At 41.4% G+C, this 12125-nt stretch overlaps 1 protein-coding gene across 1 annotated transcript in view; it reads right to left on the bottom strand.

Moving 5' to 3' along the window:
- Window positions 1–3829: 3829 nt before the first annotated feature.
- LOC103895799 (neural-cadherin) overlaps window positions 3830–12125 on the bottom strand; it is a 46031-nt gene continuing 37735 nt past the window's right edge. Inside the window, exons 28-33 of the mRNA XM_009275505.1 lie at window positions 9503–9669; window positions 8366–8630; window positions 7390–7570; window positions 5751–6004; window positions 4667–4821; window positions 3830–4231 (exon numbers count right to left, since the gene is read on the bottom strand). Coding sequence (XP_009273780.1) covers window positions 3830–4231; window positions 4667–4821; window positions 5751–6004; window positions 7390–7570; window positions 8366–8630; window positions 9503–9669 — 1424 coding nt within the window. The remainder of the gene's footprint in view (window positions 4232–4666; window positions 4822–5750; window positions 6005–7389; window positions 7571–8365; window positions 8631–9502; window positions 9670–12125) is intronic.

The following is a 12125-nucleotide window of genomic DNA, read 5'->3' as shown; positions in this document are numbered from 1 at the left end:
CTCCTCGGCGCGGAGCCCCAGCCGATGGGGCAGCGCGGGGGCGGTCCTGTGGCTGAGGCCCCGCCCACCACGGCGGGGAGGGGACATGGCTCTTGCCTGCCCCCCGCCCTCACAGCCGCAGCCCCCAGGCTCGTACCTGCGCCCGTGCCTTACCTCTCCCTCCTTCCCTCCCGCTGCTGCTGATTAATTAAGTAACGGCAAATACATTTTTTAATTTGTGGTGACGAGCAGTTATCCAGAGAAGAGGGCAAGAAGGGAGTGCTCGGAGCAGGGCCCTTCCAGTGCTCGGAGCAGGGTCCCGCAGCTCAGCCTAGCGTAAAATGGCTAATCCTCCATCCTCCTCCTGCCCGTGCACACCTTAGCGCCTTATGAAAAGGCAAAGAAATTAAGACCTTGATCCATGAACAAAGGCAGATTCAAGTCAAATGGCAGAAGCAGCTACTTCTTTTCAGCAGTAGCTTCCACTGTTACTAAGATGTCCACATTTACATAGTCCATGTCTGTCTATGCCAGTCTCTAAGCTGCAACTGGCCAGGAGCTGGTTCTCAAGCTTTTCAGGTATGCCTCTTCCTAGGATGTCAATGTCTGGTGGAGAAGCAGGATGACTAGCAGAAGCTTTTAACTATTTCAGTCATTTGGCTGAATTTCTCAAATATTTTACCAAGAAAAGAGTTCACAAAGGCTGCACAGCAAGTTTTCAATGTAGATATACAATGTCAATCTCTTTTGCCCCCATCATTGCCTTAAGTGACCGGTCTGTTTTTCTTTTCCTACAGGACTGCTACTCATCTGCTCAACAGCCGCAACATCCGCAGCATGCAGAACAGGGGATACTGCATCAAACGAGTGCCTGGAATGGCCCTTTCTCAGTCTCAGTCCATTTAACTAGCTAGACAGTGACCTGCCAGCCATAAACATTCTGCATTTGGCTGTAAGTGACCCAAGGAGACAGAAGAACTTTCCTCTTTCTCATCTTCCATGAGGACAGAAATCTATTACGTGTCCTGACTACAACGGAACTTGTTACCTTCTGTCATGCATATTACTTTGTGTCTTCAGTTATTTGAGGGGAAAAAAAACCCCTACTGCTTCAACTTTCCTGAGTTATTGTTTAATGTAGGGTCACGAAAAGGATCAGGGGGATGGAACACCTCTCCTATGAAGAAAGGCTGAGAGAGTTGGGGTGGTTCAGCCTAGAGAAGAGAAGGCTTTGGGGAGACCTTATTGCAGCCTATCAGTACTTCAAGGGGGCTTATAAGAAAGATGGGGACAGACTTTTTAGCAGGGCCTGTTGCGACAGGACAAGGGGGAATGACTTTAAACTAAAGGGGGGTAGATATAGACTAGATAGAAGGAAGAAATTTTTTACACTGAGGGTGGTGAAACATTGGCACAGGTTGCCCAGAGAGGTGGTGGATGCCCCATCCCTGGAACCATTCAAGGTCAGGTTGGACGGGGCTCTGAGCAACCTGATCTAGTTGAAGATGTTCCTGCCCACAGCAAGGGGGTTGGACTAGATGGCCTTTAGAGGTCCCTTCCAACCCAAACTATTCTATGATTCTATAATGCATCCATATGTAAAATGCTCAGTTTCAGAATATGAATTACAAAATAATCCTCTGGGAGATCATAGTTAGCCTGTCAGCATTATTTGTAGAACATTGTTCAAATTAGTCTCTTTTGGAAGAGACAGTTTACCAGTAATTATGCTAAGCTTTACTTGATACCAAGTTCAGAAGAGGCAACTTAATAAAGAGCAATAAAAATGTATATGCACTTCATGAAAGTGTTCTAAGAGTTCAAGACTCAGAACAGTCGCCGTACTGAAGTTTTGGGGCTCAGCAGTTTTCATTTGCAGCAACAACATATCCTCAAATCATAGTTATATAGTTATACACTATATATATACACTATATATATACACATGCAGTTATATAGTTATACACTATATCCCTGGATGTAGTTTCTTACAAGACCATACGTATTTAGAAAGGAGGAAAGATTTACATTAAGCAAGATGTGGCTATATGTTAATATAGCTACAATATTTACAATATTTACTTTTTATGACTTTGTAGGAACAATCAATGCCCAGCCATATGAGACTTTGGCATGAAGGAGTGGCTCATACTGACCCTTTGCTCTAAATCTCTCTAATAAATATTGCTATTTTAGTATCATTCATATAAATAATTTTATGGAATGAATGCATATTGTTTTATTCAGTTCACACGGTGGTTTTGTTCAATAAATTTTCAGTGTAAATTATACTTGTTCTAATAGTATCAAAATCTTCCTTCTAGGTACAAAACTAATTTACATTTGCATTTTTTATGCCAAGTAAAATGATGAATAGTGATGAAAGATCTAATTTTAAAACAATATTTATAAATCAAAGGAAGTGTCAAGACTTCAATAAAAACCACACAGAGTACCATGTTGTACTGATAATTAAAAAAACACTGAGTAGAAAACAATTAAACAAATCTTAGCACTTCAGAGCTTTCAAGCACGCTGTAAGCACCTATTAACATTCACACATCACCCCAGGCATTGGTAGCTGCCCCTATTTCAGAAAGGTAAGAAACAGAGAAAGGGAAAGAACAAGGTGATTTACCCATGGTCACAGAGGTGAGTGTTCAAGTCAATGTTAGATTTCAAAAGCTCCTGACTCCCCTTTCCATGCTCAAACCACAGTCCTTTTTTGGGGGGTGGGAGCAGGAGGAGGCAAAAAGGAACAGGGTAGGTTTCCCATGGTTTCTGTTTTGAGGAACCAAATTTTTACAATGACTGTCCTGATTGAAAGAGTTTGGTTCCAACTTTTGCCTGGATTCCCTTCTAGCTTCTCTTCACACCTACTATCAGCTCTTCTGTTTTCCAGCTGCAGACTTTGAAGAAGGGTTCCATGTGGAAAGCAAAGTTGGAAATAAAAGCTTACTGAATATAAACTTTTCCCAAACCTGACAACTGCTTTTAAGAGTGTAAATTGTCACGTCAGCAAAGTGCTATTCACAGCTAGGATCTTTCCACTATTTCCCCCTCTTTACAGGTAATTAGAAAAAGGGTCAGACAGAAAAGTTTCACATGGTTGGGCAGCTTGTAACAGTGAGTGAGATGGTGTGTGTGATGTCAGGGGAGATTACAGTTTAGGAGGATAAGACAAAAGCTGACAAGAAAAACAGAAATTTAAAATGTTTTATATTTAACATTTGTAATAATTATTTCACAGTCTAAAATTAATGCAGAATGCAATTAAAAAAAATGCCCTACCCATTGTTACCCACCTGATAGGAATCATATTAATAGTAGGGAGAAAATAATTCAAGTTCTTGCATCCAGGACAATTATAGTACTGGAACAGGTTGCCCAGAGCGGTGGTGGATGCCCCATCCCTGGAAACATTCAAGGTCAGGTTGGACGGGGCTCTGAGCAACCTGATTTAGTTGAAGATGTCCCTGCCCACAGCAGGGGGGTTGGACTAGATGACCTTCAGAGGTCCCTTCCAACCCAAACCATTCTATGATTCTATAGTAAGTCACTGTGGTCTACACAAATAAAAAGGGATGTTATAATGCTACTCTATACAAATCCTACATTCCAAAGTTTTCAAGAAAATTCATGCTTTAAAAGTCTTTGCACTTCTACCATTAAATAACTGTACAGCGCATATAAAAAGACTGTTCGGATTATCACTTCTGGGAAAAGTGAGTATATCATACTACTGTAACTAAAAACTTGCATCAATTTAAGTACCTTATATATAAAAAAGGACATTTTTAAAAGTAGTGTCCATATGTCATGGCAATGTTCCAAGTTCCTTTAACTCTGGTTACAAATGTTTGTTTGAGACCTTATAGAGTTCTTTAAGCTTGTCAAACTTTGACCCCCACTCTTGGAGGCAATCATAATTTAGATCTTCATCACCACTAATGGAGTCTAAGGAACTAAGGCTCCCTGCTAGAGAGCATTGTCCTTCTAAGCAGTAAAAATGAATAGTGTCAGCTGGAAGACTCTGTAGATCGTTGTCTGCATCCCAGATGATTTGAGAAACATATTCCTTGAAGTCTGGGACACTGGTGACAGCTGATGTTGATTGTTTCTGATGTGCATGTTTTGAGAGTGAGTCTCTTGTTGGGCCAGTGGGTGTCCTGGAGTGTGGAGCAGCTGCCCTCAAGGAGAAGCAGGGAACGGTATGGAGAGGTTTCTTCAGTTCATCTATATTGTAAGCATTCTGGAAAAAAAAGAATGCAAATATCAGAGAGAAACAACACAAAAGGAAACAGGTTCCAAAAATGTTTTAAAGCTCAATGCAACACAAAACTGGATTCTGTGAGTTTTCTGCAAACTGAAGAAAAGAGAGGGCCTAGTTCAGAGGGCTAAGTTCAGATCATATCAAATCCCTTTGCGATGATAGTCTTCGGCTAAAGCAAGAATGCTGTGTCCAGAGCAGCTCCCTCAAAGGTGGCTACAGATGACCAGCATCGTGAAAGATACAGATTGGGTTGAAATAGAAGCCTCCCACTCAAGAGTACTTCAGGTTAAAAAAACAAAACAAAACAAAACAAAACAACCAATTGGATAAGGACAATAAGTTAAATAAAAGGTCTGGGAAAGGAAGGTGAGGAGAGGTTGAATTTGCAAAGACTGGATTGAAGCTGCATCATACCTGGTCACGTTCTCCACCTCCTTCTTCATTATAATTGAAGACATTTTCTCTAACATCCTCCCAGCTTTCACGCTCTTCAGGAATGTGGTAAATTCCTCCTTTCCGAAACCCTGAACTTCCCCACTGACTCCATACCGTGTAGGAGACCAAGAGTGCTGGAAGAAATAAAGACACATGTTTGTTATATGACATATGACACATGACATATATGCATGACAAACAAGTAGTTATATGACTCCTGAGACATTAAATCAACTCTTAATTTGACAACCAATTTCCCAGGTAAAAGATGTGTAATTGTTAATATATAAACAACTTATATTCAGGAATGTAAAGAATCATCTATGTATATTACATCATAAACTTCATTAAAAGGGTATTTTACTTACCTAAAGGAATCCATTTAAATAGAAGGAATTTTGGCCAATCTCTGGCCTTTCACCAACCCTGAGTAAATAAGATACCCAAAGTAAGTAAAACACTGTTTTAATGAAGGTTACAAGTGTAATATAATCATGGACTCTCTACTATTCTGAGATGTGCATGCAGTTTTTCTTTATCAATGAGAAACAGTTTTATGGTGTTATTAACTTTTCAGCCAAAGTGCACCTGAAACTGGACACACTGTAAACGTTTCTTTCTGCCCCACACTCTTAATGAGGCTCGCCTGTTAAGATCATAAACTTTCTAGAGAAAGATCTCTGCCTTCCTAATATGTGAATAGCACGTACTAGCTGTAGGTCCTACCTAATACAAATGTTAGGGCTCAGGGCAGGTGGGGGTTTCAGATGGAGGTGGCTGCACACAGATTTGCACACATAGACGGAAAGCTTTTATTTAAGAAAGATTGAAAATAAGTGATTGTGAAAGAGAGAAGTCCTAAATTTGCTTGAACTGGCTTCAAAGCAAGTAAACTGTAACTACGTGCTGATGCCTGCCTCTTAGCATCCTCAAATGAACTCCCAACTGGTGATGTCCAGAAAAAGTGAAACACTGATCACAACATCCAAGGGTAAAGCAGACTTGATTCAATGGACCAAGGTACAAAATTAAAAAGAAGGAAAAAAAGTACTTGCTTTCCTACCTAGGAAGACAAGGAGGCACATGCTGATTGCCAGAATTGAGCCAGAGCTGAGTCCAATGGGCCTTCCAGCCTTCATCTGGCTAATTTCACACCATCTTCCCTTGTAACCTTTGGGGCACTGGCAGGTAGTCTTGTCTGGGGATTGAGCCACACAGGTACCCCCATTCCTACAGGTCCAGTGTCCACAAGGTGATGAGGTACAGTGTCTGAGCCCTGTAAGGTTGTCAGTCACTTCTACTTTCCCAGCTGGACACCTGAACAACAAAAGCAGAAGATATCTTTCAGGCAAGCAAAGCATCTGGAGTTGTATGTTGGTTTGTGCAAAGTTTGTTACTATTTCTTTAAAGCCAATAATTAAAGTATTTTCAAGCAAACCACAAATCCACATTGAGAGTATGAAATAGATGTAAACTCTAACACAGTGAGCTAGTAGGCTATGAAAACATGCACATATGTTCTGCTTTCCCTATCCAGAAGATATGCAGAAGAGCTTCACTCCTTCCTTAAAAAAGGGATCCGTCAGCTTCTGAACAGACTAACCCTTTTTCTACAGTCATGTTCAAAACCCCTAGAAGGAAATGGATGCCCGAGATCAATGGGGTTAGCAAGCACTTAGTATAAGCTTTGCAATGTTCATCTGGGCCTTTGGGAAAGAGATGTCAGTGACCTCCTCAGAATGACCCATCTTGTCTTTTAGTACTTTAATTGGAAGATAAAGTGATTTTTTCTGGTATGTAATTGGAGAGGCTGTGCAGGAATGCTGTGAGGAGCACAGACCTGCTTTCTGGAATCCAAAGGAGAAATACTAGTGAATAAATGTTCTTCATATTGTTCTTTCAGAAGTAGACTGAAGAAAGCAGTGTCCCAAGGCACACTTAAAAAAGAGGCACACAGCCTCTTTCAGGAATTAATCACCAGGCCTCAGAAGTGCCAAATTTTGGCTGAATTGAAGGAATGCAAGTGACACCTTCTCCCAGTCCTGTGTGTATGTATGCTTGGTTTTTTTGAGCAGAAATGCCTGTATTTTGATTTTTATATTTTAATATATGTTTTGAAAACTTTCCTTAAATAGTGGATCTTCTCCAAGGAACTAACTGTGTAGGATACCAGCTGGTAGGCTTTGATTCTGGCCCTGGGCAGCCAATTTTAGAATCCAGTTTTGTGACAGTCTAATTCTGAAAGTCTCATTGTTTCATACAAAGTATGATTAATTTCAACTTCTTTACAGAAAATACATTTAAATATATATTGTATATGCAATATGTATTTTATACATACATATACACACACAATATATGTATATACTGTATCAGAATATATATATTGTCACACAGAGAAAGAGAGACCAAAGCTTTTGCAATCCACCTTTTATCAAAGGGCATTTCACTTCCTCACTGGCCTGTGATCTTCTCACCATGGAAGAAATGGTGGAGTAAATAGGTTCCATATCAGACTTGCAGGAAAAAGCAAGTTTGGCCCATGCTGGGAGATGAGATGGAGAGCAGGATTTGTCCTTGGGATGCCCCTCTCTTACCAGCAGCAGCAGAGAGTTTCACTGTTAGAAGCAAGTTGCCTGAACTAAGGTAGAAAGAAAGAGCTTCCCAACCACCCCTGGATGAAAAAAAAAAGCTTAATGTACCGGCATTCATATTTTCTCCACAGGTCTACACAAAGGAAAGGGCTGTAACAGGGCTGGCTGCTGCAGGCACTGGAATGGCATCCCATCGTGACACCTTGCCGCCTCAGAATAAAGCCAAACTCCATGCTTTTGCCCTCCACAAGAAGTGGATGGCCATTCAGCTGGACATCACGCATACAACCTGCATCAAAGCAGGGGAGTACACAGAGAAATACGTTGAGTTAGCAACATCCCCACCTCAAGCCTTGCCCCCAGTACATATGCAGGAGATGTTAGAGCATTGTAAAAAACTTAAAATATTTTTTAAAAAGATCCTTATACTGCTTATCAGTTTTATTTTAGAAGAAGAGCTACAGGACACATGCCTGTGTGCCCTGGTTGATCTACAGATTGACAATACTTCTACAGGACAGCTTGGTTGTACCAATGCAACGATTTAGCAGAACTGTGCTATGAACCAGAACAGCTCCACTAAATTAATTTAGATTTAAATATAGTCTTAAAAGTGGGCCTAATGAGAAGTGACAGAATGGAAAAAGCTGTCTTCTGTTGAGCCACAATCTCTAAGTCCCAGCACCCCACCCCAGGAAATGGACAGCGCACTGTGAATTGCCTTGCAAATCCTTCTCCTCCTACCAGGAGGTGTTGTGTCTGTTCCTTAAACCCTTCCAAGGCAAAAAGGGAGTGAAGATCGCAGCATGAGTTCCCTACCTGGGGACTCTGGCATGGGAAATAAAAAACTGAAGTGCTATCTTCCAATATCTACAGGAAATCTCACATCTTCACTAGGACCAGATACAATGGCAAATAGAGAGTTGAACATGAGCTCTGAATTCCCTAGTAGAGGAGATGGGATTTCATGGGCATAGTAGTCGCCATGGGAATTCTTACCTGGGTTTTAGACTCTCCAATACACTCAAAGATGCCCCTTTTAGGCTTTAATTGCCTCCCTTTGGGAGCTCATCATATCACGTACCTTGGAAATCACTCTCTGAATGATTGGGAAAGCGGTTTCCTAGCACAATGCTTGCCCAATCCATTTCAAACCATCTGTTTGTACCCAAGACAGAGGTCACTTCTTGATCACCTCCACCACTGTTAACGCGCAGGGTAAATTCGTTGTTGTAGCGCTCCATGGTCAGAAGAACCCACTGGCCATTGTTTATACGTAATGTCCTCATTCTCAAAGAGTGATTTTTGTCCCCCAAGCTGAAGTTAACACTAAAGAAACCCTCAACCACCTAGAAGACAAGAATAAAGATATTTAATAACAGAAATGCACTTCTAAATGTTATTACACTCTCCTGCCTCAAGAAATGGACCTGAGTTTTTAAAAAACAAGAGTACCATTTTCATTTAAGTGCTTTATTCCCAGATAAAAATTACCACAAGAAAACAGCAAGTCCAGGGATTATCAGCTTTTTTTCTTTACAGGCCGCTGTCTCTTCTAACTCAGATGAGCCTTTTTATCAATCTTCTCCCTATTGCTGTCTACCTCTAAGTCTTCCCAGCTGACCCTCCTGTTACAACTGGAATAATTAGCTTCTCTCTGGCTAATATAATCCAGACAGCTTTTTCAACGGCAACAAAAACGTAGAGACAAGTTTTATAGCTGGAGACAGATAGAAGCAACGGGAAAAGGCAAACAGGACAAAACAATCTTCTCCATTCACGTGTACACCTATTGCTGTCTACCTCTAAGTCTTCCCAGCTGACCCTCCTGTTACAACTGGAATAATTAGCTTCTCTCTGGCTAATATAATCCAGACAGCTTTTTCAACGGCAACAAAAACGTAGAGACAAGTTTTATAGCTGGAGACAGATAGAAGCAATGGGAAAAGGCAAACAGGACAAAACAATCTTCTCCATTCACGTGTATCACATGCACTCACCTGTACTTTTTGCAGTGAAACAGCTAGAATCTATGCTATGAAAGGGTAATACTGAGAAGGACAACACAAATGAGAATAGTTACCCTCACGTGGAAAATTCTTGCTCTTTATTACGTGAAAGAATAAGTGTCCTTAATCAGAAACTGCATCTTTTTCTCTTATTGGGGTACTCCATGACAAATTTAAGAGCACTGAAACAGAATGGCTTTTGGACTGCTCACCTCCAGTCGGATGTATCCATTCCAATCTGCAGAGGCCAAGCTGAGAAGGGTGCTGTGGGAGATACGGGTGCGCACCATCAGCTGGATCTGAGTGCTGCGAGTGCTGAGGATGCTTCTCAGCTCATAATGGATCCAACTGTCCCTTCCAAAAGCCCATTCTGGAAGAACTAAGCACAACACACACAAAATCAAAGCAAAAATCTCAGAACTTGCTGCTCCCTCAGATCTGTACTGCTTGAGAATTAACCAATTCTGAATGTCAGAATTTTAGTTCTTACGAAGCTTTGACAACGTAATGAAGCATCACGGAAAGCACCCCCCCACCCCCCAGGGAATTAAGAGAAAAAGAACAAACAAAGGATACATAATTTAGGTAGGAAAGGGACAATTAGATAATGTCTCTAACATTCTGTCTGTTACAAGCTACACATTCTACCCAATCACTCCTACACTGCGTCAAATAACTCCTATATTTATTTTTTTTAAGATCTGAAGCATACCTTCCAGTAAAGTAGTTAGTATTGATCTAAAGACAAAAATTTGAGAATCTGATGTTTCTTTCAGTAGTTTAGTCCTGTGGTTAATAACCCGCACTGTTAGAAAATACGGACTTTACTTCCCATTTCAGTTGGCACAAGAGAAAGCCTGGGGTCTGGCACAGAGTCAAAAGTTATAACGTAATTTTTTTCATTACAAAGAGAGATTAAGTCAGTGTTTATTATCTTAACTAGGGAAAACACAGAAATTCATTCTTTCCCCATCATCCTGGGGAATCCATCTGACAGCTGTCCAGCAGAGAGTGTGATGAAGTTGCACTTTTGCGGAAATCAAAAAACACTAAACCACCCAGACCCTGGTGCTCTTATGCGGCAGGCACCCATTTCAGTCTCGCTACCTGACAGCAATCCTAGATCTGCTTGTTCTGGGCACAGCTTAGTTGAAAAAAGAAATTTCTTCTTACCACATAAAGATATAGTCCAAGTTAGTGACTAGACAGGAAGAATGCTGGGTCGCCAACAGCTAATCTAAGGTCACTGTCATGCAAGTAGAAATCCAAGAACTGCCTAGCTGATGCTGGGGCACTTAGACTGGTTCCCAGGACATGAAATATTAAATGATCAAGAGACTTCATTTCTGCATTCTCTTTTCCTCTCACTGTTTCTGCTCTCTCTTTTCTTTCTTAAAGCATATTTTCTTTTCTCCTCTAGCTTATTCCCTTCATATTATTCTTCCTAGCCCACTGTTCTCTCTTGTTCATGATCTCTGCAACTACAGGCTGTAACTGATGAGCAGGGATAGATTTTCTTGGGACACTACAGTGATTCCTGTCCCCAGCTGCCTGCTCCTTGCTGCGAGCATGGCTCAGCCATTCATAAAGCATCAGCTGAACACCAGCATTTTGCAGCCCAATATATTAGAAGAAGCTAGAACCAATCAAAGTTTTCCTATCTATTACATCAGGATATGACTTACAGATTTCGAGTAATTACTTTCTGAGCACTTGGTTTGTCCCACAGTGGTGAGGGGTAGGAGCCAATACAGCAGTTGGGCTTGTGAACCGGCATCCCAAGATAATGCAAAACAGAAGAAGATTTAAATCTAGACAGATGTTTATAAACCAGTATCATCTGTCTGCAAAACATTAATACAAATAACTGAACTATATTAACCATTTCCGTGGTCATTATAAACACTTTAAACTGTGAAGGCTGCAGGCCTAGAACATGCCAATTACAATTCCAGTCCTCACTCTGTTGGACAGAGAGAGCTTCCGCTGAGTAATTTACTGTCACACCTTTTAAGTCTTGTGTGGCAGATGGAGAAAGGAAGAGAGGGTCTGGCTGCCTGCATAGGGTATTATTGTTCCGTATACAAGAAGGAAAAGTAAGCGCACAGAGCTGAAAGGATGTGTGTAATACACCACCAGTCGTGTCTATTAATCACAGCACATTGATTCAATGCTAGCTCACCTGTGCTCCTTCCCAACTGCTCACTGCTGCTCATCCTCACCTGTACCTCATTCAAACTACAGGACTGAGGGGGCTAATCCTCTTCCAACACTACACGAAACCCCCAAAGGGGGCACTGGTGCTCATTACAGACTGTTACGATCAACCCCATTGTTTGTACCTTGTACCCAGAGGGATAAGGCAGATACAGGGCAGGTAAAGTCCCAATAAACACCTGTAACTCACTTCTGATTTCTACTTCAGAGCAATGGCTGCTGAAAGTATTAAGACAGGGAAGATAGAGCCAACTTGAAGTGTGTTTCCCCTGTACCCTAAACATGGCTGTGGGCTACTAGGAGTTAAATAATTTATTTGCTAAATTTTTGAATTGTGCTAAAATTTTGCCCTTTCTTACAATGTCTCCGAGGTTTTCATTATTAGTCTGGTGAAGTTCCCACTGACTGGAAAAGGGGAAACATAACCCCTATTTTTAAAAAGGGGAAAAAGGAAGACCCGGGGAACTACAGGCCAGTCAGTCTCACCTCTGTGCCTGGGAAGATCATGGAACAGATCCTCCTGGAAGCTATGCTAAGGCCCGTGGAGGACAGGGAGGTGATTTGAGACAGCCAACACGGCTTCACCAAGGGCAAGTCCTGCCTGACTAACCTAGTGGC

This window comes from Aptenodytes forsteri, unplaced genomic scaffold (assembly GCF_000699145.1).
Source record: "Aptenodytes forsteri isolate BGI_AS27 unplaced genomic scaffold, ASM69914v1 Scaffold208, whole genome shotgun sequence".
Taxonomy (NCBI): Eukaryota; Metazoa; Chordata; class Aves; order Sphenisciformes; family Spheniscidae; genus Aptenodytes; species Aptenodytes forsteri.
Note: the sequence above shows the minus strand (reverse complement) of the source record. Positions and strands in the feature narration are given on the sequence as shown.